Source organism: Diplotaxodon limnothrissa, linkage group LG9 (assembly GCF_057381915.1).
Source record: "Diplotaxodon limnothrissa isolate DT_005_m linkage group LG9, D_limnothrissa_male_GT1.1, whole genome shotgun sequence".
Classification (NCBI taxonomy): domain Eukaryota; kingdom Metazoa; phylum Chordata; class Actinopteri; order Cichliformes; family Cichlidae; genus Diplotaxodon; species Diplotaxodon limnothrissa.
The window spans coordinates 12,371,261-12,396,852 of record NC_140604.1 but is presented as its reverse complement, the minus strand read 5'-3'; the positions used below and the strand labels follow the sequence as shown (position 1 = coordinate 12,396,852).

Sequence of the window (25,592 nt, the reverse complement as noted above, 5' to 3'; positions counted from 1 at the left end):
TCTTCTGTATATGGCAAAGTCTGGTTACAGAAATGTTTCAACAGTAACCATTTATGTGTGGTGTTACTGTCTAAGCAAGTTTTTGAAGTTCAATGAAAAACTTCAGTGTATGCACCCATAAAAAGCAAATCCATACCTGCTTTAAATGTGATTGCTTTCACTCTCAAGGTCATCTTCTTGTAAAGCAGTGCAGTGCTTCCAGCACCTCTGTTACATTTACATTACTCACTAAGAGTCCATTTTTGACTCCTTGACTTCTTGCATTTGTGATATTATCTTGATCTCAGGTTTGGCAGAGATCAACTTCTGTGTCAAACTGACTGAAACTTATGTTTAGGGATGGGTATCGAAAACCGGTTCTTGTTGAGAACCGGTTCCCACTGTTTCAATTCCTTGGAATTGTTTGCCATTTTTGCAAACGATTCCCTTATCGATTCCAGTCGCCCCGAATGACGTCACCACGGTGCGGAGCATCATTTACCTAGCAGGAAACACGGCGCGTAAGCGGCTCAAACGCTCAAAAGTTTGGTTACACTTTACTAGAACGGATGACAACAGGGCAACTTGCAATACTTGCAAAGTAGAGATTTCATTTAAGGGAGGAAACACTACGAATATGCAAAAGCATTTGCTCAGAAAACACGTGATAACCTTAAATGAATGTCGTGTTTTTAATTCCGCTCCGGACTCATGAATCTCAACCCAGCAGCAGCGGTAACGTTTGCACGTCCTCTCCCGTTAATGCGGTCAACTAACAGTGCATATTATGTTAGCGCGATCTGCCTTATTACAAAACCTGCCATTACTGTGCGTTTAGGTGATCATGATGAGAGAGACAGACAGAGTCTGGCTCAGATGCTGGCAGTTGTCGCTGCAGTCTACCGGTAGCGTCTCCTTTCAGGCCAGGATAGACGAATGTCACCCAGCAGTGTCTAAGTTTGTGGTCAAAGGCTTGCACCCATTTGCCACAGCAGATGCCCCCGATTTTAGGTAAGTGAATGTGTTTAATTGTAGGCAGGGACATTACTGGATATTCTTGTATAATTGCTACTGAATAATTTATGTTATATTTTGTTATTGCTACAGAAGAATATTTATTTTATTATTTTACATTTACAAATTTTTTTCCTGGGGACCCTGTGACACCCCATTGAAGAGCCGTAGGCTGTGGATCTCTTAAGATCTCACTGTTGGGTTTGTAAGGCCATGTTACTCCTAAATTTCTATCTTGTTCAAAGAGAAGATATAAAACGAAGTTCCAAGCTAATCGAACTTAGTGTTCTCCTTTCTTATAAAGAATCGATAAGAGAATCGATAAAGAATCGAATCGTTAAACAGAATCGAAAATGGAATCGGAATCGTGCAAATCTTATCAATACCCATCCCTACTTATGTTGCAGTTTGGGCCTCCAAGTCAGGAGAAAGTGCATTAGATCAGATCGATCTTTCTTTCTTTCTTTCTTTCTTTAAAAAAAAAATATTTTTTTTACAATTACAACTGTGAATCTTGCCCAAAAGAAAAAACTGGTAACAGGTTTTTGCATTTTTTTTTATTGAAGTTTTTGCTAAAACAACACAATGATGGGACACTGCCTGGAGTATTTGCCCCTGTTTTGACACACTGGAGTTGATCCAGCAATTGGGATAAATGAACACTTCCAAGTGAAAATGGGACTTTGACTGAGTGACTGAAACCTAGCAGGACTGCTCAAAGAGACAACTTTGAAAGAGTTTGCAGCCAAATTCAAACTAAGCTTCTTTTTTTTTTATTTTAATAGGTGCTGAATCATATTGTTGAACCAACAGCTGACTAAATATGTTTCAGTCTATGTTAGATCTCTAAGAGATGGATGAGAGATGAAAACAAAAAGAAAACTTACTATTTTACCACGCTTAAATTCACTAAACCATGATCCTGGGACTTCTTTGGGCCACGAAGATATTCTGACCTTTGGAAAATAAAAAGACAAAGTTTATTAATATTTTAGATTACCACAGGCATAATATGTGAACATTTCTGCTGTATACAGCAATGCCTCAAGCATAGCATCAAAGTTTATCATCTGGGAAAGAAGATAAAACTTATATCTCCGAGAGAACATTTTCACAAACTTCTTGAGTTGTGTGTAGTGTTTGCCTGTCGGTGGTGTTTGAGGTGCTTGCACAAAATCAGATCTGAACAGGTTTCTACCTGCAGCAGATCAAACAAGTTCTTATAAACAATGGCAGCCTTGTGATGTGCCTTCTGTTGCGTCATTGTCTTAGCATAATGGCTTAATAGTAATTTAGAAAGGATGATTAACAATAGTCAGTTTGAAATAACTCGTAAAAACCTAAGTTACTTACTCCACTGGACTTCTTATCTGGATAAATGCAGGTTTCGCCTCCGGCAGTGAAGTTACAGTAGACTTTGAAGGAATCCCCTGAGCAGCCTTGATTCGGGTCAATCCAGTACTCACCTGAAGAGAACCAAGAACAGCCAAAATTTCTCTTCAACTTACATCGACAGAAAATTGCAGAAAGCTCAGTTTCAAACGTTAGTGTGCTTGATTTCTTTACCTTAAGTAAAAATTTGTTGCTCATTTTCATGGCTCACACACAGCTGGATTAAATGATGTTTTTATGCCTGAGCCAAGGTACATTTTATTCCTCAAAGGAAGTAAAGCAGCAGTAATAAACCTACTGCGCAGCAACAGCTATGGTTATAGACTTTAGAAGCAGATAATCCCACATTGTACCGAGAGGAGAGACGGCCTAAAATTCATGCATTAATTATAAGGCAAAGACAGGGCACAAAGGTTTAAAAAGGAGATATACAAAGAGCTATCAAACAAACACTAATGCTCTGAATTTAATTCTTTCAGAGCAGGTCTGCCAATCACTGTTATACCGGTTTTATTTTTTTCAATAGAGAATCCATTTGTCACAATAATGGCTGTTAGGATGAGCATTAGTATCTGAAAACATGAGGAGAATCTCTGGTGGCTGCTTCTCTCTGCTGATACAATGAAACATGACAACAACATGGGTGTGTTTTCCTTTCAGGCTGAAGTCTTGCTGGGCTTCAACTTACCATCGGCAAACTCTGGGTGGCAGAGCTGCAGATCTTTACATGTCCTGGCGGGGTTGTTTTGGGTGCCCATGGGGTATTTCATGCGTTCAATATCTTGCTTGAGGTTGTTGAGGGAGCCAAAAATGTCCTCCATACCCTCGCCATAATCCATGATGGTACCATCTGACTGGATATCACTGGAGCGCTTTGTCTTCTTTGGTGACTGAATTGGCAGAGGCTGGATAGCTTCACCTGGTGGGCCCTGTAAGGTGTTTTAGATTTCATACAATATAAAAATATACAACAGACTTTGTACAGGAAACAATGAAAACAGTAGTTTGAAAGACTCACAGGAGGACCAGGAGGACCAATTGTACCAGTGTCTCCTTTTGGACCAGCAGGACCCTTTAAAGTTTACAAACATGTTATTAAAGCTCCATTTAAAGTAAATGCTGATTGTCGCAGCAGCAATGCATTATTAGAAACATGGGTTTGTACTCACACTTGAACCCTTGGCTCCTTTGGGACCTTGAGGACCCTGTATGACAAAGAACACAGTACAGCAATTTAGCAAAGTCATTCTGTTATGACATTAATATATAAGTAGAATAAGTAACAAACATACGGGCAAACCAGGTGGGCCTGGGGGACCAAGAGGACCGCTGGCTCCAGCGATACCCTGTTATGAGATCAGATCGAAGTAGAAGGTACATATATTTGAGAAGAAAAACAAAACAACAACAAAAAACATTGCAGGGAACAGAATTACTGTCAAGCTTGAATAATTGGTGACATAAAAAAAATACGATAAGAGAACCAGTGACATTCAAAGAAAACTATCAAAAGTGGCCAAACACTGCACTTGTGACAGGCCTGTTGCTTCTCAGGCCTTAAAGTAAACATACGAATCTGAATAAAAATGTTTACATTCTTTAGCTTTGATAAAAGGAGGCAGTGCAGTATCACATGGATAGATAACCAGCACACCACCTTAAATCACTAAACGAAGGCAGGCTGAAGACTACAGCAGAATGTGTTACAAATGTAACATATTCAGTGATCCTGCAGTGTGTGTATGTTTTTAATGGATGAAGGCTGTCATGTCCTCCTTTCAGTACTGCTTCTTATTTAAGTGGAAAAGACAGAATAAAAGCGGTCTGATTTTTAATGATGTGGCTCAGAATGAAAGCAGTTTTTCACATCACACAGTGTGATATTATAACAGCAGTGTCACACACACATAGGAACTGACCACGGTGTTAATGAGTCGTCAAAGAACATCTATACTAGTGTTGATGCTCATATACTTGAACTGCTCGTTTCCATGATGTTGATATTCTACATGCTAAAGCAGTGACAACTAAAGAGTTTGGTTTAAACACCTCACAGCCATAATTATACAGTTTTCTCTACACATTTTAAGCAATTTGCATCAGTAATCCAATGAGACAAATGTTTTGGATACAGCAAGAGAAGAGATGTGCAGTGCATTGCAGAGCTCTAGTAAAAAGCTGTAGTCAAAAACAAGTGACTGTGGCAAGATCTGTGGCCACAGTAGAAGGGCAAATGGGCTAAAAATGGCAAGAGGTGCAGGGCAAGTGGCCTGTGGACCAGTGTGGGAATAGAGTCATCAATCACTTACACCGTCGCCCTTGCCACCAGGAGAACCTTGAGGCCCGGGCAAACCTCGGTCTCCCTTCTCTCCTTGCTCGCCAGGGGGTCCAATCAGACCAATCAAACCTGGGTGACCCTGCAGGATGAAAACAAATGTCACTTGTGAACTCTACCATAAAAAAATGTTCATATCTCCTGACAAAGGTGAAGTTATTTCTTTATCCGCAAAAATGAAATGCACGTGGGAGGCTGCAAAGGGTGAAGTTTCATTACAGTACAAATCCTCAGGGATTAAAACTGGAATGCTTTTCTTACAGCACACACCGAAGAACTTCTCTGAAAATCAAACATGAGCCAGGCCAATTCACAAGTACGTGATTACTGAGAAACTGGTGAGTTCTAACCGGGCCCGCTAAATTGACAACATGCAACACGGTGCCTAAATTGTGCACTTTTAAACTGCTCACTCCCAAGCCGACCCTGTCAGTGGGTGGGAGGCAATTTAGCTTAGCAATGTGTGCTGTCTGAATATCCTCTGCAGTTATATTTCATCAGCAAATTTGACAGTGTTTAGTTTAGACAGATTTACAGTGATACATCACATTCAACTGCATATTCAATCACTTTAAGGCATTTTTCCTTACAGAAAGTATGACAGAACTCATTTTGGTTCATTTTAATTTAAGGGTATAGTTGTCTTCTTAATTAAATCTGTTGCTTTTGATAATTTCCAAAAGGCATGGAAGCTGGGTAGAAGTTGTAGTCTTGACTCACTTCTGCCCCAGAGTTCCTCTCTCTAATTATAGGGTTATCTCCTATATCAAAAATGAGAAATGAAACCAGTCTGCAATCAGACGAAGAAGAAAGTGCTACGCTCACCTTTTCACCTTTAGAACCCGGGTCACCTTTCAGGCCAGGAAGACCGGGAGGACCCTGAAGAACAATAACTGAAGTTAAAAATCAATTTTCACAGAGACGAACAAAAAAAAAAAAAAAAGAGAAAAGAACTCATGACAGTACAAGCAAAACTGTAAAGTTACAAGACTTGATTTTTTTTAAATGAGGCAATAAAGAGAAAGAAAGAGAAGACAGTAAGAGAGAACTTGGAGTGTCAAAATGAGAGGGAACAAAATAAGTGACTCAAAAATCACACGTTTCACAGAGAGGGAAGCAAAGAAACAACACAAAAGATGAAAACACTTTCAATTGAGACATTATTTAAGGGGATAGGCTATGGTTTTGTTAAACAACCAAATCTGGAACAAGTCTAATGTGAGTTAACCTCTGCAAGTCTGGAAGCAAGACTGTTTCAAAAACATCCCCTTCCAACAGCACCAGATCTAGTTAGACAGATAAATGCCAAGGGTAGAAGGCAGGAGAGTGTAGGGGACGCTATGCATACTAACCATAGGACCTGGTGGGCCATCTTGTCCTGGGGAGCCGGGCATTCCTTGTTCACCCTGTGAAAAACCATTCAATTATAGTGAGCATTATAGGCTGCTGTATTTTCTCTGGTCTGCCATTGATTTTCTGTGCCCAGCATGATGATTAATAGCCCAAACAGGGAAGAAAAGTGTGCTGGAATAAACAAGCGAAACTAAAGTATAAGCCAAATGGGAGTATTGATTATTCCATGAAGTCTATCATCATGCCTTAGCCGTAGTTTTTTTTTTTTAGAAAAAACGTGTGTGCACTTTGAGTGTGAGTCTTAGTTTAAGCATGCGTATCTCTCTGGAGTATATCGTATGAACAGGAAGGCATCATTGCTGAAGCTTCAACTTACAACAGGGCCAGGGATTCCACGCAGACCCTCTGGACCAGGTTTTCCTGGAGGTCCCTGGGGGCCAACTGGTCCTGTTTTACCTGCTGGACCCTCCACACCTGACTCACCCTGTATGTGGACATACAAATGATCTAATGGTATAACTTAAGCAAAGTTTTGTACAGTTGAGCAAATGCAGGTTTTAAAGTAGCTAGTCCAAAGTGTTCAGTCATTGAAGAAATTTAGGAAATGTGTCCTGGAGCCTACAAGCAGTAAAACAAACAAATAAATCAACATGCACACGGTTTTTAGGAAAGCATAGCCTGCAAGCACTCACCACAGATTCAAAACCAGTGGTATATAGCTGGTTATTCATAAAAGTCTTAATGTGTAATAGCAGTGTGTAATATAATGGGATAGATTAAAAACTGTGTGTGGCGTTTGAGATCTGCAACACACACACACAACCTTATTAGCTTATTAAGTATTTTTCTGAAGCGACTCAGCACTACAGACTAATTTCAACTGCAGGCTGCTTTGAGTTTTAAATTATGCCGAGAAAGTATCTCGTCTTTAGACTGGGTAAATGGGGGCCAGTAAAAAATTCATATATAAATAAATGAATAAAATTAAAAAGATCCTGAGTTTTCAAAGTTATGTTGCTGCTGCTTTACACAGGGTTGAAAATTGGCCCAATAGATGGAAGTTACTCTGGCCATGTTTTAATAAAAAGCTCATGAGAACATAAAGTCCTCATGTTCTACAGCTGAATACTGACAAGCTGTAATCTGAAACACAGCATTATGCAAACAGAGCACATGGAAATAAACCATGTCTGAGCTGCAAGGCACTTACAGATTAAAGGCTTATTGCAAAGCTGTCAGAACAACTTTACTGAATTTATTATGACCACTGTGTATGACATATGCAATGTTTTCGATCAGGAATCAGATAGTTAAGGCCAAATCTCTGTTTTAAGAACACCGTAGAGTGTCATTCATTAACAGTGATTATCAAACATGTATGCAAAGTGTGCAACACTACTGGCATTAAAAAATATTATTTTCTTCAGGTTAACATCCACATCCTCCCTGTTATCCATAAACAGAGAGGCATCTTGTTGCAAGCAGCATCTGGTGTTAAATGATTTTGCCTATGCACAAAGCAGCAGAGTATGTGTGTACATTTAGACAATGATGAAACAAAGAAATTGGCTTACAACAAGTGCAAACTCAAGAGGAATTTCAGCGAGCACAAAAAAGAGAAACGCACGATAACTGAAGAATACCTGAGGGCTATACGTAAATAGCCTTGACTTCCTTTGTAGGCCTCGAAATTAAGCCACAGAACAATAGGAGAAACAAGTGAATCTTGGTTTTACTCAAATAGACTGTGTTCATAAATTTCCATCTAATCTGCGATGGAAATTAAATGACTTCAGCGCTTTTTTTGCGATTTTAATTCCACAATGTGGGCGCAGTGAGGGAGGAGGAAGTCCGAGGGACTTGCTGAGACGGCTCTACTTTGCAAAGGAAGAATTGATTTTCCTACCTTAGCGCCCTTCTCTCCTTGCCTGCCCTCTGCACCAGCAGCCCCCGGAGGTCCCTGAGGAGGATGATAGTACACTGCTTCAGCATTCCGACATAACATCAACTGTACAAGAAGACTGCACAAACGCGTACAGGAAATGAACACCAGAGTTATTCACAGAAGTTGTTACTCTGTCTGTTGGCTCATTTTTTCAAGTTACATGCAACTCTGCATCATGCATATTTTGGTCTCAAAAGGGGAATCGCTGGAAATTTTTGTCAGTTGTCTTTCTAATTAAATTCTTGGTGGATATTTTCTTCAAACAGGGTGGATCTTTCTCTATCATCCATTGTGAAGTACAACAGGTCTATTATGCAAAGATCTATCTGAATGACTCTTCTATGTCTGCCTTCAATAATTTGCAATCAGCCATGTTAAAAACAGAAAAAATCACATTTAAGAAACACAGGCGTCTTCGGTCAGAGCCAACAGTTGTTGGATCCTCTTATCTTACTGGTCAGGCTCTTCGAGGCCCACAATGATTTCTTTCAACTCCACCCTCTTCAAATCCACTCTCCATCCAAATTCCACTCTGATCTGGCCGACTGCAGCCTGAGTGCTATTGACTGAGAGCCTATAATGTGAGCTTGCCTCCTGTCTTGGCGCTTTCATCTTCTCCTGATGTGCACCTCTTACTGGTGATGAAGAGGCAGGCTCTTGATCAGCACAAAGAACCATTTCAGTTGTGGCACAATATACAGCAGCTAGAGTCAATAAGTAGGTTTATGTCAAGGTTTCTAAAGCACCTTGACATATGCCATGTGTTTAGGACAGAGATTATTAGTGTTCCAGTTAAAAAAAAAGAAAAAAGAAAGAAAAGCTGTGGCCTGTACCCAAATAAAAAGAATTAAAGCCAGACGGGGTTAATACGTTTTCCCACCTCTCTTTTTTCAGGGAGCATAGGTGAATAAATTTCCAGCATTAACGCATTATAAGAATAAATGAAGCTAAATTTGTGGACAGGCTCAACCGACTAATTAAGAATCACAGGCTGAAGCAGACAACGATTTAAGGACGGTTACAGATTTTTAAAAGGCCAAATGCAGAGAAATTACAAAAAAGTGTTAGGAGGAGTTATGTATGAGCGACCGGGCATGGACTACCAAGGATCTGCGTGGAGGGAAAAATGGCCCTTATCCTAACTATAATCCCTAGGACATTAAGGTGCAGCATATGCTGATACCATGCTAAAGACTCAGAATATAAATTTGACTGGAGACATTAGAAAAGCAATCAACCCTGGTTTATAAATGCACAACATGTTTTTTTATCCCATTGGACCGAAGCCCAGTGCTTTTCTTTGAAATGCAGTGAGGCACTCACGATTGTAACTTTTCATTCAAATTTGGGAGAATAGCTGCTCATTTTCATGTGGACTTTGAATTTCATGTGGGATTGAAAATATGTTAATGTTCAATCCTTGACCTGCACATTCTGTTCAGCAATTTATTTTCTTTGATATTTTTCACCGAAATCTCAGCCTCATGAAGTATATGAAGGACATCTGCTTTACTCACGTTGTCTTTTAGTGTGGCTATATGCTTTTTTTTTGTTTTTTACATTTTAAATTTTTATTCAGCAATGACAACTGTAACAATGGGACCATCCGATTGGTCGATTGTGGATTTTAGCTGGAACCATACCAGTGATGCAAACAGTTTGAAATGAGTTTTAACTGCCTCAGGCTTACTCTCTTGCCAGGTGGTCCAGGTGGGCCGGCTTCTCCTGATGGACCTGGAGGTCCCTAAAAGAAGCAAGCCAAAAAACAAAAGAAAACAGAGAAACACTATTAACAGTTTGCATAAACAAGTAAATCTGTACTGATTATGATTTTTTATGAAAGCACAGCATTCGTCTTCTGTCTGCCAGAAGGATAATAACACAGAGGCCGAATACACATTTTGGGAATGCTAAACCCAAAGTTGGATGGTGCACAGCACTGCTTGAAATAATACACACTGTGTTCCCTGAGATACTTTCATCCAATTATCTCTGAGTTAATTGCAGACAATCAGAGTGTTTTTTTTAAACATTCAAACTGGTAAATATTCACAGTGTTAATCAGCTCATTTTTGGGATGACTGCACAGTGACATATAAATACAAAAGTCATTGTGTGTAGATCTGATTTCAAAGAAGGGGAAGCCATCATATGAAGTTCACATTATGTATTAATATACCTTCTAAATCAACATATTTCACTGCAGCATTCAAAGATGCAAACCGGCTTCATAAACAAACAAACAAAAAAAAACAGAATATGTAACATCGGTCGAGTTTTTCTCTGGCAATGATAAAGGCTTATTTACATCCATAAATATTCAGAGTTGTCATTCGTTGCACTTTACACAGGGCCAGCACATTAATACGTGGATTTTATTTCTAATTATACTTAATGAATCTACAAAGCAGATAAGTCCATTTACCCTACACCCATACCTATGAGGTAACTAGCATGAATTAAAATGCCGCAGTGTAAATTATTTACTCACTAAATATAATTAGAGCATTTAGTGGCAAACTTGTGGTGGAGTACTAAAGTCTAATATAAAACTAAAAAATTAATAAAAGCACTTTGACAGAGAAACTGACTATTAAGCTGATGTCCTCATATGATGTGCTTGCACCAAGTGTACCAAATGTTATACGTGATATAAGGTCATGCAGTCATTTCTTCATTCCAAATTATAAAAAAGTGTCAACTTACCGGTTGGCCAGCCTCTCCATCCTCTCCTTTCTCTCCTGGTTCGCCATCAGTGCCCTGCAAAAAAGACATTAGAGATTAGTCTGACACTGGAATATCCATTAGGACCATACTCTTTAATTCTTGCATTAAACATGATCCACCTGGAACAGAGTTATATGTACTCTGTACTCTATATAGGGCTAACATAAGGGTTTCATACTTACAGCTACACCTGGCTCTCCAGGAGGGCCAGGGTCTCCAGGGAATCCAACAGGACCCTTTGGAAGAAAGAAATAAGATGATGAGATGCATCCGTGTTTAAAAAAAGACATAATTTTCCTGGCTTCAAGCATTAAGGACATGGTTAGTAATTTCGACAGTGATTTAGACTTGGTGTACTTGGTTACAGCCTCTGAAGGAAATATGATGGACTTAATGATAATGTTGCAAATCTTTGAGAAAAGGCTTCACTGCATCCCATTTCTATGCAGGCATAAAATATAATCTCCATCAATAAAAAGGCTTTTTAGCTCATGAATATGTTCTAGGCTAAAATTGCCTGCCTTATGGCTGCAAGAGATATTTCCTTTGGAGCAGTAAATTTAAGCTTGTCTGAGTCAATCCTAAAAAACTCTTATAGAGATATTGAGAGTATGTGCCAGACGTACAGGGTTGCCCTTGGGGCCATCATCTCCAGGGGGTCCTTTGGCACCAGCAGGTCCAGCAGCTCCAGGTGGGCCAGCTTCTCCTTTCTCTCCCCTCTCACCTTTAGGTCCCTGTAGTGATGGGGGGCAAGGGAGGGCATTCATTACATCAATTCCACAAGAGGGAGCATTTTTTTCTTCCAAGGCTGACACTGAACAGGATGGGGTGATAAAAACAGACAAGCAGTCAGAGGCTGCTGAGAGACACTGGATCCAAAGATCATCCCAGTGTTGGTAACAGAGCACAGCAACCCTGGATGGTCAAAAACACTGATGTGAAATGAGGTGCAACATATATATTTTTAAAAGCCTTATTTAAATTATATAGATAAATAAAATATATTTTAAAACCTCCCTGATGAAAAAATATGCTGGTTATGATTTTCAAGTTTTCAAACCGTGTCTATTATTTGCAAGTCCAGCTGTTAAGTGTTGTAAAGGATTAAAGCTGATTTGGTGAGAAATCAGGAGAAGATTTGGATACATGCGAAAAAATCTTTTATTCTGAAAATTCTGACTTTAAAGTAATTTGATTGTAACTTTAATGGAATCTGGTCAGTATATAGTCAGTTTATACAAAGATCCTTACTGATCAATAATTTGAGTAAATAAATCTTTACTTTTACACATTTCAGGCTATTTTTACTTTTTGCTTCATGTTTATGTGGGTGAAAAATCAAGTCTTTGAGCGTACGAGTTGGTAATTAATGTCCTTGGTTTCTGCAACATTTCTTAAAGTAAGATGATTCACAGTTCAGTTAAGATGTGGAAACAAGCAAAGAAACAGAAAACTAGAAACTCATGTAGTCCACTACTGTTTCATTTCTTAATATTTGTATTATTAATTTATTTATTGTGTCTGAATCTGATGTACAGCATGTAAAGGTTCATGCGTGTAAGCAAATAGGATGACAGCTAGATTTAGATTTATTTTATACTAACTAAACTATACGGTACCAACACTATTGCTTATGATAGGAATGTAAACTTCACCCTAACTCTGAAACTGTCACACCAGCAATTCAAAGAGGAACTAATAGAGGGCATACAGACACCTATAATCACACTTTTTTTTACAACTTTTCAATCTGCTGTTGTACCTCAATAATGATAAATTAAGAGCTAAAAAGCAAACACTGATGGGTGTTTTTCTTCGACAACAGCAAGGTCAAGTGTATGACTGCAGTACGTTAATGAGTTTAAAGCTTTTAGAAGTAACTCCAAACAAGTATGGCACTGAAGAGCACTTCCGATTTCTTGTGCAACAGCCCCAATGTAACTATCAAGGAGGACAAATCACAACTTAAGCTGCATTAACACGGATGTCTGATGTTTTAAAGGCAACTTGCTTCAGGGTTGCTGCAATCATTGTTCATAAGGTCAGAAGCAGTGTGCAGATCCTCCTGCTAATTAGGCTGCATCTTAAGAGGAATAGACTCAGCTTGGCGGGTTATGTGGATCCAGGGTGCAAAGCAGAAGAGTCATGCTGAGATGACTCTTCTTCTGTTAAATGTGAGGAACAATTACTATCATGGTGATGAATACACAGTGTCACTTACAAAAAACAAACAAAAACACCTCCTCATTAGGTTGGAGTTAGTGGTAAATATACCAAAAGTTAGTGAGTCTTGTTTTTTTTCCTTGTCACCATTCAATTGCAATGGTGTGCACAAAGTGAGTTTATCCATTTTAAAGACGGGCCCTTCAATCATGCTACAGTGCTAGAATCTACAGTAAAATACTGAATGTATGTCGATAAGCATGGTCCAGTGTGTAAACATCTAACATGTAACACAGTGACACAAATATACATTAGCAACACATATTTAGCTTGACAGAAAACAAAAACAAGAGCTTACTTACCTTAGTTCCAGACTCTCCAGGTGGTCCTGGGTTTCCAGCCTCACCTTGCTCACCCTGTGGTTAGACAAATGTCAATGTCAAAACAAATAAATCTTCAATATCACACTTTTTTTTTTTCCAAATTCAGATATGATATCTGAAATTGAGCCATAACTACGTAAGTCATACATGAGAATAAGTATTATTGTCAGAATAAATAATGATATTACTAACAGTTAACTCTATTAAGTCTATAACTGTAGCTGACTAATAATGTGCTACTATATTCAAAGTATTCGTAGTCCTAGTCCTGGAAGTGCTATAATTTTTTTTTTTTTTTTAAAAACGACATTGTGTCCAAGCTCTAAGTCATAAAAAACATACTGAAATGAACACACGGTGTTAAAAAACAAGAAGGTGACTGGGTTGTCTGAAGTTGGCTGGAAGGTGTAACAGACTCTAATTCAGTCTCAGTGCCTAACATCCTTCAGTGCAGGCACAAAACACTGGGGTGCCAAGTTTTGATTCTTACCTTCTCACCTACAGATCCCATGGGGCCCACACCACCTGGAGGACCTTGTGGACCCTGCAGCAGGACATAAGAAAGAGATAAATCATCATCAATCACTACAGGGAAGGACAAGTAATGATATAAAGGCCTCACAATGTAAGTTGATAGAAGTAAAAAAAAAAGTCACAGTCTAGTATGCATATGAGTATAGTTGTACTTAGTACAGTTGTTAACAACTATTTGTACGTACATCAGCTCCACTAGGACCCTGAGGACCTCTGGGACCAGGTGGACCAGGGGGGCCCTGCAGGAAAGAGTCAGAGAGTGTTACAGTGTATTTAACAAACTTTTATAAGTACTAACAAATATCGAGTGGTTTCTCTCTTACCATAGGTCCAACATCGCCGTTCTCACCCTTTTCCCCAGGAGGTCCTGGAAGCCCCTGTGGACAAATAAAATGAATAAATGATCATGTTATTAGAAAAGAAAACAATCATTTTACTAGAGTTGTTAACTGTAGTCACAACGGCTGATACTACTGATGCAGTGATGCTGTAAAATATTAAATGTATCTGTGAGCCAAATGTGCACAAATGAATTACTTGAATTCATGTTTCACCTGCTGTCCGTGTTCAATTAAACATCCAGTGAGTATGATCAGTAAGGTCAAGGAAAACTGCTGCCCTGAAAGGTTGAATTTGTTAGACTCTATGTTACGTACTTGTTGCCTGAGCAAAACGGGGGGGGGGGGGGTTAAGCTCCCTTATGTCATGTTTTTATTCTACAATTCTTCCTGCAGCTCTGCAGACATGTAAGAGAGCACTAATCTATTATTTCTTTCTCCCTTTTGCAGTCAGTAACTTGTACATCCTTATTCCAAGGTGCAGGCATAAATCCTGCTCACTAATTCTTGTAAAATAAGCTGCGTGGTCCAGACCTCACATGTGTTTTTGATCTGTGACATTTCTACCAGTAATTGCCACGATATCACTGCTGAAGGTTGCTTTGCTTCTGTGTGATTTAGGAGTTGATCGTGAGTGAGTGGTGGAGGTTTGCTGGGGGAGATCGAAGAATTTATTTCTCCCCACATTACACTGAGGACACACAATGAAAACAAAGACCCTGTGCTGACTGTTTTGAGCTTGTGCATGCATGCGTCTCAGCATGTGTGTGCTTGCTGGGTGCTGAAAAAACGGTGTGTGGATGCATGCTAATGTCTCCTGTGCTGAGTAATATAATCTGTGTAAAGGTCCCGTCTAGTCTAAGATCATTAGCAGTGCTACTCATTATGTAGAATAGTAAATGTGCTCAATGAGGCCAGGCTATTGGAGTGGGTTAGTCCATGCAATTAATGGAATCGTGATGGGAAGTGAATTACTCCCAATTAAAAGTCCATTGAATAAAATCCTGCAGAGACAGGATAGCACCTCGGATTGATAAATAGCAGTCTATGTAATTTGATCAAGACAATGACCCCAATCTCTGCAGTAAATGCCCAACACGTCTAGCTTAAGAAGTTGATTACTAATAAACAGATAATTACAAAGAAATGAGGTCTATCTATGGGAAAGGTCCTACCTCGTTAGAATATTATCATAGTTCAGGAAAACATCATTAAAGTTTATGTGTATCTTTTTGTGTCAAAGTGTTGGGTTTTTAAAATGCACCCAATAACTTTAGTCTGGCCTCAAGTATTTCCTTGGATGAATAACCCTCACCAATGAATACATAGAAAAGAAAAGTACGCCACTGATAATAATCTATTTTGCAATACACGCACTGGCAGGCCTCGTTGGTTTTTGTGAATTCTTTGCGGGGGCTGAGACTGGCACTGCACAGAGAAGCCAGGCCGTGATGAAAAAAGGATTTTGCCGTTGAATGGAGGTGAGAGGTGCAATCGTTGCAGGTCAAAGCAAGTTTACTGGACGTGACATTCCAGATCCAATTAAAGTGCTTAAGCAATAGTGTAAATATGAATTTGTTTGTGTCTACCATTTTTCCACCGTAGCTTGTAACCTGAAGGTCACAGTGTAGTTAAAAAAGGTAAATGAGTGTTTCTGACTATAACGTGTGACATCATTAGACACACTATTGCAGGCAGACAGAATGGAAAAAAATAACGTGAATATTATCCTGTGTGACAGCTATATATTACAATTTGTATTCATAGTTATGGCACAAACCTGCAGACCAATAGGACCAGGAGGTCCAGGGAAACCTCTGGAGCCCTCATCTCCCTTCTGTCCGAACATGCCCTGTTGTCCTCTGGGACCAGGCTCTCCATCACCTCCCTTATTAACAACAAACAAAAGCAAAGATTTGAACAGCACTGCTGTGACCTCCTGCTCAGGTTTAACTTCTCATTCTTTGTCAGTACTTACAGCAGGACCAGGAGCGCCTACAGGACCTTGGAGACCGGCTGGACCAGGAGGACCCTGAAACATACAGTGAAAATAATGCCACCAAAATGCACATCCCCACAGAGTCAAAGACAAATCCAAGCACCCACGAATCACTTCCTGAGTAGAAGTCTAACGGGCTATTTTTTTATTTTGAAGAAGGATGGATATAAATGTTCTGTATCACCTACCTGTTCTCCCTTGTCAGCTTTGCTTCCTTTCTGACCTGGTTCTCCAACTTCTCCCTGGTAAAGAAACAAACACACAGTCAGTTTTTGAGATAATGAAAAATGACTTGACTAATAAACAAAACATGTCCCAAACCCAACAATAAACAACAACAATAATAGTTATCAGCTAGTGCTGATATTCTTCTTCTCTGCATATTTGCAAATTCAAGCCCAAACACCAAATGTAGGATTTAAGACTTCTAAATGAGCACAATACTACATTCTGTTATTGCAAAATCATTGAAAACCTCAGCTTAACAGAAATATACATTATCTATAACTGTAATGGTGAGAGGGTATACCGACACAGTCTGCACAAATGCACTCCTGGGACTAATTTTTAGACCTGAAACTAACTATGTCAACCTTTCTGAGGGCCATAAAGGTATGCATATGTATAATATTTGTTCTCGATATTAAGGTGGAATATCAGAAAATGGTTAGGTTAGGCTGAATATTGTTTTCATTCCCAGTTTCAATTAAAGATAAATTACAGCATTTAATACACGGTGACAAGTTTCATTCTTAATCTAATTTTGTGTAATGGAAGAATGAGGTTCAAGAAGAAAATAAGTGCTTCCTGTCAAGGTGCAATTAGGTACTTTATTTCCCGAGAGTTCACGCTATGTATATACAAGTACAGAAATGTATTTTGTCAGTCAAAGTTAATGCACTGCAAATCTCTGCATGAGCATTTGTTTGGCAGCTTTTATAGAATGTCTGATAGTAACCCTAAAGGCCATAATAATTACAAGAAATGAATGATGCAACAGCATCTCCTGCAATTGTGCTTTCTGTTACATCTGTTTATGAAGATGGATAAGCAACAGTTAGAAAAAGAGGAATATATTTTTGTTGCAGATTAATATGGGAAAATGATTGATTTACCCACATGCCCCACTTAGGGAACACAAGCAGCTGTAACAGGATGAAATTGGTGGTGCTGAATGTAGGTAACTGACCTTGTCACCATCCTCACCAGGTGGGCCCTGGGGTCCAGCAGGTCCAGGCAGACCTACAGGACCCTGGACACCATCACGACCAGCTGGACCTTGAGGCCCCTTCTCACCCTATAAGAAGACAGAAATGTCTTTTAATTATATTCTGAAAATTGGTAACCAAAGAAAGGACAAGAAGAATGAAGCTTTAGGAGCAAAGTAACACTTACAGGTGCTCCCTTCTCCCCAGCGGGACCTGGGGGACCCTGAGGGCCAGGTCTACCAGATGGGCCAATTGGACCTCCTGGGCCAGCAGCACCTCTCTCACCAGGAGAACCCTGTAAGCATGAGCACAATACGGACAATATTAATGAAAAACAAGGGCAGAAGGATTTTTTAAAGATTTCAGTTTTGTTGGCCTGGTTGCACTGAACAAACACCGAGGACATTAGGAAGATGGCAAACAAAGACCCCACTGTGTCTTTCTGTTAATAATATATCAATAGATACACAGCTACACACAAAACCCTCTTTTTAAAATGGAAAGTGTGAAAACATTAGCAGAAACATGCAGTATCAGGTGGCTTTCAAGTTCTAAAAGAGAGCAAAGCTCATTGAAAGTAGTCAGCATTATCTCCTGTCAGGGAGCCGATGTCTTAGTGGTTCTCCAAGCCCTGAGCAACTCTCACCTGCAGCTGCATTACAAAATGAAGCAGACTTCTGTTGCATATATATTATACTACTCAGTGTTCAGCTCAATCCATAAAACATGATTATGAATGACACTCAGCACTTTTTGTTTTATATTATTGATGCAGTGAACCAACCTGCATACACACTAATTTTGGTTACAGAAACACAAGATAAAAACTCTGAGTATAAAAGCCAAACAGATCATTTAGACTCTGTTTTTATTGAACAAATGCTTTATGTAGAGACAGGGATGCATCTTCTTTTTTTAAATGATAAATTCATACAAACGACTGGTAGTTTTGGCTTACTGAGGCTGTTCTAGGCAAGGCAAGGCAAGGCAAGTTTATTTGTATAGCACAATTCAACAACAAGGTGATTCAAAGTGCTTTACAGAGACATTAGAAACAAGAACAAATAAAAAGCATGATTTAAAATTGATTAAAACTACACTAATCAAACTTAAAACACTACAACGTTCAACATAACAATAACCCTAAATATGTAAATAAATAATAAAAACTTAAATCTGGTTTATATTCTATTTAGCCAGTACTGTGTTGCGCAAGTGTCATGATGACACAACAAACAAATATCTGAATTAAAGTAGTATTTGAATATTCAAGTCTTAATAATACTTCAAATGTATAGTGTGGAACTATCTAGAATAACTATCTAGAAAAATCTAAGATGATAATATAAATGGCATGCAAACCAACACAATCCAGAGAGCATAAAAACAGTTATCTTTACATAGCTCTCAGTACTGTACTTACAACAGGACCAGGTGGACCCTGGGGACCCTCTCCTCCCTTCAGACCAGCAGGGCCCTGAGGTGAAGATGGAACAAGAGACATAAATACCTTCACACAGCTGTTGAACTTTGTGTTTTAATTGCATTTAACCAAGCCAATCTCCACTACAGCTGAGCGCTGAGATTTTCATCCTAGTAAACACAAATCAAAGGCCAAAGCTATAGATTGCTAGTGTATTGTAAATCTAATATCTGTAATACATATCTCAGTCACAATATACAACACTTCAAAAAACACATTTCATCTATAATTGTGTTGTTGTGAATACTGCAGGGAAAGTGTAGTGGGATTCTTTTGCAGATAGATGGCTGCTTAAAGTTGCAAGCGATTGTATGGGTGCATACAATTTTCTCCATCTTGTTCTGCATATGCAAGCTTGTAAATTCAGTTTTGCTCATGCAGGGGTGTGCATAATAGGCTAGACGCATGTGTGCTGTTTTATATATTTGTCAGTTCCCATCATGTGCATGTGCAGCTCCCCAGTGGGCCACAAAAGAACACATAGCAGTATGGGTAATGAGTTTTTGCTGGCTCTGGCTGTTTGCTGGAGTAAATTACAATGGCAGAAAACAATCAGTGGTGCTGCTGTCCTGCAGAGCCCGACTGACCTTGAGGATGGAGGAAGCACAACACTTCCTCTCCCTGCAGTATATCCATTCCCAGATAACCCAGTCTAATTGCCAACATTTCTCACTTAATAATTTATTAGGTAAATAATGCATATAGAAACAGCACATAACTTTGCCCTCCCCACAAGAAAAAATGTTTGAGTTAAACTTTTACAAATGAATCCCTAATCAACAATTCCCAATTCTGTAATACAGGCCCAAGATCCATTGCGGCTGTTAAAACAGCGCCGTCGGTGGCAGCAGAGCAATGCCGAGGCACGCCTGTTCATTTATAAAATGTCGCTTTGGATTTCCTCTGCATCGGATTGATCACTTGGTGTGAATTCCGGGGCCGGAGTCGGTAATGAAGTGACTTGCTCTAGATAGATGCTGGTTCATTTATTATGTAGCTATGTTCTGTCACTTTCTACTAGCAAACACGTGTAAAGGAAAACTGATGATGATGAATAGATGCAGGTGAAATGGAGCACTTACCGGGGCACCGGGTAAACCTCTCTCTCCAGGGAAGCCACGAAGACCAGGGGGACCGTCTTTACCAGGGGATCCCTGTGGCCCAGGATCACCCTACACAAGCAATAACATGTGTTTAATTGGACTTACTATAATTCAAAATGTTGCATTAATTTTTGAGTATAACTACAAATGTGTCATTTGAAACTTTCCTGTACCATACTAATTCTTTACATTAAGACTGTTATAAAAGATGAATCATCTGTCACCATTCACAAAGATTAATTCAGGCACTGTTGCTGAATAACAAAAGCTCACTTTCCATAGAAAAGTATTGAATAGCTTCACTCTTCGTATAGTCTCAGTCTGAAAAGGTCTTCATTCTTTACTGCAGGAGTATGTCCTTGTAATAAAAAAGACTTACAACTACTGTTTTGGTATGTTTGATATATATAGAGAGATTTTTACACAAAACGACATCATCTACATAACAACTGCTAACGTAACTTTACTGCATAGGAACTGATGATGTTAGTATGGGTTTGGAGATGCAACACATGTGAAAAAAAAACCAAAGGATTTTTAGTTGCACTACAAAGAAAACCTTGAAATTGAGAAACTTATGAAATGACCAAGTCACTTAATGATTCTCATCCCACTGGTGGAATATGCATTGCAGCCATTTATGTATTTAAAAAAGGACTATACTGCAGTGCTGGCTGCTGAGTAGCAGGAGGCAGAGAGAGAGAGAGGGAGAGATACATAGTACTGGGAAAATGAGCAAATATGTGTACTAATGCCTCTGAACTCCCCGGCAGGGACAGGAGTGAACCTGTTTCAAAACTGACAGCCATCATGAGCTATTAGATGCAATTAGTTTTACAGACACATGTTTCCTGTGGATTCATTAGTACTGTCATTACACAGTCAATAAATAACTCTTAATACCAATGCAGTATTGCTTTTGCATCATCAGGCACAATATGAAACATAAAGACTTCAGTCAGATTTTAAAAAGAAAATCAAAAATCAAGAGTGCTCCACTCCAGCAGCCAGTTTCTTGCTGCAATGAAGCAAAACAAAAACCCAAAAAACAGAGAAAAAAACACAAAGTTCACATCCTTCTGTCTTATGTTAGGGAAGGGTTGCACAAACTCAACCCTTCCCTAACATAAGACATCTCCTTCAGAAGTTCTTTTGTGTTCTGCCTACAAGAAAAAAAAAACTTTGTACTGCATCCTCACTGAGTACAGATTTTTATTCTGGTTTGTTTGTTTTTCTTTTTCTTTTATATGGTGCAATTCTAAAACAAGGACATTTGACTTCAGAAAAAGTAACTTCTGGCTTCGTCTTCTCTTCTTTAGTGCTGGCAGGCTGACTTTATCTGCAAACAGGGAGGCAGAGAAGAGTAGGCTTGAGAAGTATAAGAGGATTTGGGCTCTGCTGCCAAGGTCTCTTCAAAGTGTCCCTGGCATACTGATGCGCAGGTCTGAACGGAGTAGACCTGACTGGCACAGGGTTTGGAGTTAGCCGACAGACTTGATTAAACTGTCTGCTTGGGGAAGACAGGAAGAAAATGAAAGAAGAACACATGAGGATTTGAGGGTTGTGGGGGTTGAGGAGCAGGGTATGCTGAGTGGCCCTAGGAATCAGGGGGTTGGTTAGGAGCAGCCCATACGTCTACAAAATGCCTGCTGTCTGCTCCTAATGGGAACTCACTTCTCGAGCAGGGAGGCCCAGTGAGAGAACGTAGCCAGACACTGCTCAAATCTCATCCTCTGTATCTTCAGCAGTCACTTCCTTCAATTTTGCACTGTCTAGCATAGAGAGCAATGGTGATAGTCGGGTGATTGCTGCGAAACACATCCCACACTGTTATCAAAGGAATATGTAATCTATCAAGCATTGTATGCCCCCCAAAAGTATAAGTGTTTATGAGGACAGCTGGCTCAGTCTGCAAAATCAAATCATGTAGAACAATGTGTAGGTTTAATTTGCAGCCCGTTTATACCCTCTTGAACTTCCTATCAATGTCATGAGCATCCTCTTTTTCAGTTTACAAGAAAAGCCAAGGCCACTTTTCTTGTTTGTTTTTGAGTGTTTTCAGAAGGTTAGTGTGTAAAAGTGTTAGCTGCTAGAAAAGCATAGTTTGCTATTATACTATATCTAAAATAAATTGGAAAAGTAAAATTAAAGGGAATCCAATATGCATACCTTGGCTCCCTCTTTGCCAGCAGCACCTGGAAGACCCTGCTCTCCAGGTGGGCCAGGAGGTCCAGGGTGGCCTCTCTCACCGACGGGACCAGTTTCTCCTGTGGGTCCCTAAGATGTTATCACGCATTTGGATTTACAGGTCAACGTATGAAAATGACCACAAATCAGTAAGTTACATTTAGAAAATAAGTAATGAAAGGTTGAATTTCACAGCTGTTTTTTAACTTTTCTATTTTCGTAACCTTCTTTAAAATGTGCCATATAAATAAAGCTTATCAGTTTTCACTTATAATTTACGCCAGTACAGTAGAGCTCAAAGCCAGTAGGTGTCCAAGATCCAACTGAGTAAATGATGACCTATCTACTGTATATGAGCAATTATGTGTTTTCTTTTAATTGCCCACAGTACTTCTTGTTGGAATAAAATTGTAAAATAGAAGAATTTGATCCACAGCACTGCGAATACAGCACTTACTTTATATCACCTTCTGCTTTGCTGTTTGTTTAGTAATATATGTATTTGCCTCTTCTGTATATCTCCTCTTACCTGGGGCCCAACAACACCTCCTGGTCCTGGAGGACCGGTCTTTCCTTGGAAACCCTGAAAAAAGAAAAGAGAGAGAGTATGAAACCTTATTTATACAAGTTACAGCAGCATTGGAGACATAAATCGTATCTATTCAAGCCCATGTGCAGCAATTACTGTGATATTATTTATGATGATGAGCAGGGATTTACTATATGTTTGGGTCTGACGTTTCCTTGATTCTGGAACAAGAGTTTTTCAGCTTCTATCTACAGTCAAGGATATATTGTTTTGCAATACAGTGCAGGGTAGTAAATAACTAGAGTTATATGTACAGTTGTTTAATATGTTGTATATCTTAATGTCTATGTGGACATTAAGTCTATGCAATAAGCTTTACAGCTTTTTTTGCTTGCAGTCCAAAGTAGACATGAAAAGGAAGGGTCACACAACATACGCCTCTTCTTTAAACCAAACCAGGCAATAAAGACACTCAGACAATAAAGTGGGGTACCTGTACTTGGATGCTGTAATTAAGATTTGAAAATAACACAACAACAGACAACAGATTTGACATGACATTTTCATTTGTTTGCTATGAGAGTGATGGATTTCTACATGAGGAATAAAAATGTGCAAAATTATGAACATTTTGGCTTCTAAGTCCTGTCCTTCTTCTTACACTGGGCTTTGGTCGCTAACAGAACACGTCACTCTTAGACTGCAGGCTAACTCGTGGTTCATAGTGTATATAAAAGCCTTCAACTTTCATGCCCCTCTTCTGTGGAACCAGCTCCTAGTCTGGACTTAGGAGACAGCCACACCCTGCACTTTTAAGATTAGGCTTCAAACTTTCCCTTTTCGATTTTGCATATAGTTACCCTTAAACATCCCTTAGTTATATACGCTGCATTTAATCATTAGTTATTATTAATCTCTGGCTCTCTTCCACAGTGTATCTATTGTCCTGTCTTCCTCCCCTCACCCCTACTGGTCAGAGCAGATAGCTGCCCCTCCCTGAGCCTGATTCCGATAAAGGTTTCTTTCTGTTAAAAGGGACCTCCTATGGTCCCTTGAGCAAGCACCAACTCATCTGATTGTTGGGGTTTTTCTTGAATTTAATTTGAAATCTTTAATAAAATACTGACTTTATGTCATTGAGGTGACATAAAACTCCTGTCATGTTGTGTATCAATGTGTAACTAGCCAACTTCAAAGCCAGCAGTATAATAGTGTAGCTGCTCTACTACTACTGCATACAGCGTTAAGTGTACAAGTCACCATTAAGTTATATGTTCTCTGGGAGAATACAGACCAGTTAGTTGTAGTTAACTTTTAAGTTTACATTCACAGCATATGGCTGATTTGCATTGAAGTACTCCCTGTGGATACGTTTAAGCACATTTAAACAGCAAAACAGGACGTGCCAAAAAAGATCCAAGTTCAGAATTCCCGAGCATTGAATCCGACAGTGCAGTACAAATCCGATGAACTTCTGTCTTCAGGGAGAGGAACAATCCAATCCACATTGACCAGAGTCCAAGTGCACTCCAGTATATTCCTGAAATACTAATTAAACAGTTTTCTTAAAACACACTATTAAGTGTACTGATACAAGCAGATAAAGAATGGTATCTTCTACCTGTATCACAGCTGTAATAAGGCTACACACTTGTAGACAGTGAACAGTGTACAGCTTAATTAAGCTTCCTGAGAGTTACTGAGAAGCAAACAAGTACAACCCCAGGATCAGCACAAGAGGAGCGTTAGATGAAATCAGCTTTTTCTATTGGATCCCTCATTCTCTGGCCTTTTCTATAACCTGTACACACTGAGGTATTACAATCGCAGCACATTTGATTTGCAACTTATTATCCTATAACTAAACAAAGTTTCAAATGCAAACTTCTTACAAAGTCAGTACTGAAAGACTTATGACTCCAGGCCTATTGATCACTATGTGCTGTGATTTATGATGATGTATTTTTTAAAGGAAGCCCTCAAGCCAGGCTGCTGCAGCATCGGCTTAGAGACACCGGCTCAAATCTTTATTTGCACTTACTTAAATGTAACTTGCATTTCTGATGATGTGCATCTATGAGCATCTTTATTGTTGTTTGGAGCCCACTCATCAGCACATAAACACCTTAATGAAGACTACTATTGGGGCCTGAATTACAGAAAAGGCAGGGAAGCACTTGTGTGTGTTGTATTATATTATCTAAGGGAAAGAGGCAGATGGAAAAGGAAGCTTTGATAAAGGCAAAGTCAAGCTTTTAGTAGAATCATTGTCCTCCGAGCCTCGTCAAACCATGGTGCACTGATGCATACCAAGCGCAGAGGAATCGAAAAGCGGGGGATTCTAACTTCATTTGATCGAATCTTACTCCGCTTTGTTTTTTTATTGTTGTTATCTATGTGCCAATTCAGCCATTTTTCATTTAGCTCATGCACATTTTGGAACAATAAACAAACAATACAAATAAAAAAGCAACAAACTGTTTTATCCTGCTGCAACAAATATTATGCTGGCTTAGTTATCTGTAAGGTGTTATTGTTAGACAGTAGGCAGTGATACACAAGTAAACCTTAGTGGAACTAAACAGTCAAGGCTTAGCATCTATTCATTGGATATTTGCAAATATGCCAAAGTAACAATAAGATAGAAACTCCATCAGAAGTGGATGGCTACACAGCCCACAGTCTGAGCCCTGTGGATTTACCTCGACGGTGTCTGTGTGTATTCTGTCTGTGTGAATAAAGACCAGCTGAGCAGCAGACTCAGGCAGTATTCACAAGGGCTTTCTCTTTTAGAGTTTGCTTTACGAAATGGGTCTGCACCTCTGGCATCCCACTGAGATGTTGTGCCAACGATTTCATCGTTATCTACTGCATATGAAAGCACTATACATATGCTTATGTATAATAATATAATAATAAG

General features: G+C 39.3%; 1 protein-coding gene across 2 annotated transcripts in view; it reads right to left on the bottom strand.

The window, feature by feature from the left end:
* Positions 1 to 25,592, bottom strand: part of col11a1a (collagen, type XI, alpha 1a) — a 66,132-nt gene that overhangs the window by 1,566 nt on the left and 38,974 nt on the right. For both annotated transcript variants that reach the window (XM_085361955.1, XM_085361956.1), the window contains exons 38-65: positions 22,673 to 22,726; positions 22,126 to 22,233; positions 19,936 to 20,025; positions 18,794 to 18,847; positions 17,558 to 17,665; positions 17,352 to 17,459; positions 16,351 to 16,404; positions 16,142 to 16,195; positions 15,944 to 16,051; positions 14,149 to 14,202; positions 14,011 to 14,064; positions 13,782 to 13,835; positions 13,271 to 13,324; positions 11,372 to 11,479; positions 10,928 to 10,981; positions 10,725 to 10,778; positions 9,709 to 9,762; positions 7,980 to 8,033; positions 6,450 to 6,557; positions 6,073 to 6,126; positions 5,546 to 5,599; positions 4,695 to 4,802; positions 3,678 to 3,731; positions 3,555 to 3,590; positions 3,404 to 3,457; positions 3,074 to 3,314; positions 2,347 to 2,459; positions 1,881 to 1,949 (exon numbers count right to left, since the gene is read on the bottom strand). In XM_085361955.1, the coding sequence (XP_085218081.1) occupies positions 1,881 to 1,949; positions 2,347 to 2,459; positions 3,074 to 3,314; positions 3,404 to 3,457; positions 3,555 to 3,590; positions 3,678 to 3,731; positions 4,695 to 4,802; positions 5,546 to 5,599; positions 6,073 to 6,126; positions 6,450 to 6,557; positions 7,980 to 8,033; positions 9,709 to 9,762; positions 10,725 to 10,778; positions 10,928 to 10,981; positions 11,372 to 11,479; positions 13,271 to 13,324; positions 13,782 to 13,835; positions 14,011 to 14,064; positions 14,149 to 14,202; positions 15,944 to 16,051; positions 16,142 to 16,195; positions 16,351 to 16,404; positions 17,352 to 17,459; positions 17,558 to 17,665; positions 18,794 to 18,847; positions 19,936 to 20,025; positions 22,126 to 22,233; positions 22,673 to 22,726 (2,169 nt within the window). The remainder of the gene's footprint in view (positions 1 to 1,880; positions 1,950 to 2,346; positions 2,460 to 3,073; positions 3,315 to 3,403; positions 3,458 to 3,554; positions 3,591 to 3,677; positions 3,732 to 4,694; positions 4,803 to 5,545; positions 5,600 to 6,072; positions 6,127 to 6,449; positions 6,558 to 7,979; positions 8,034 to 9,708; positions 9,763 to 10,724; positions 10,779 to 10,927; positions 10,982 to 11,371; positions 11,480 to 13,270; positions 13,325 to 13,781; positions 13,836 to 14,010; positions 14,065 to 14,148; positions 14,203 to 15,943; positions 16,052 to 16,141; positions 16,196 to 16,350; positions 16,405 to 17,351; positions 17,460 to 17,557; positions 17,666 to 18,793; positions 18,848 to 19,935; positions 20,026 to 22,125; positions 22,234 to 22,672; positions 22,727 to 25,592) is intronic.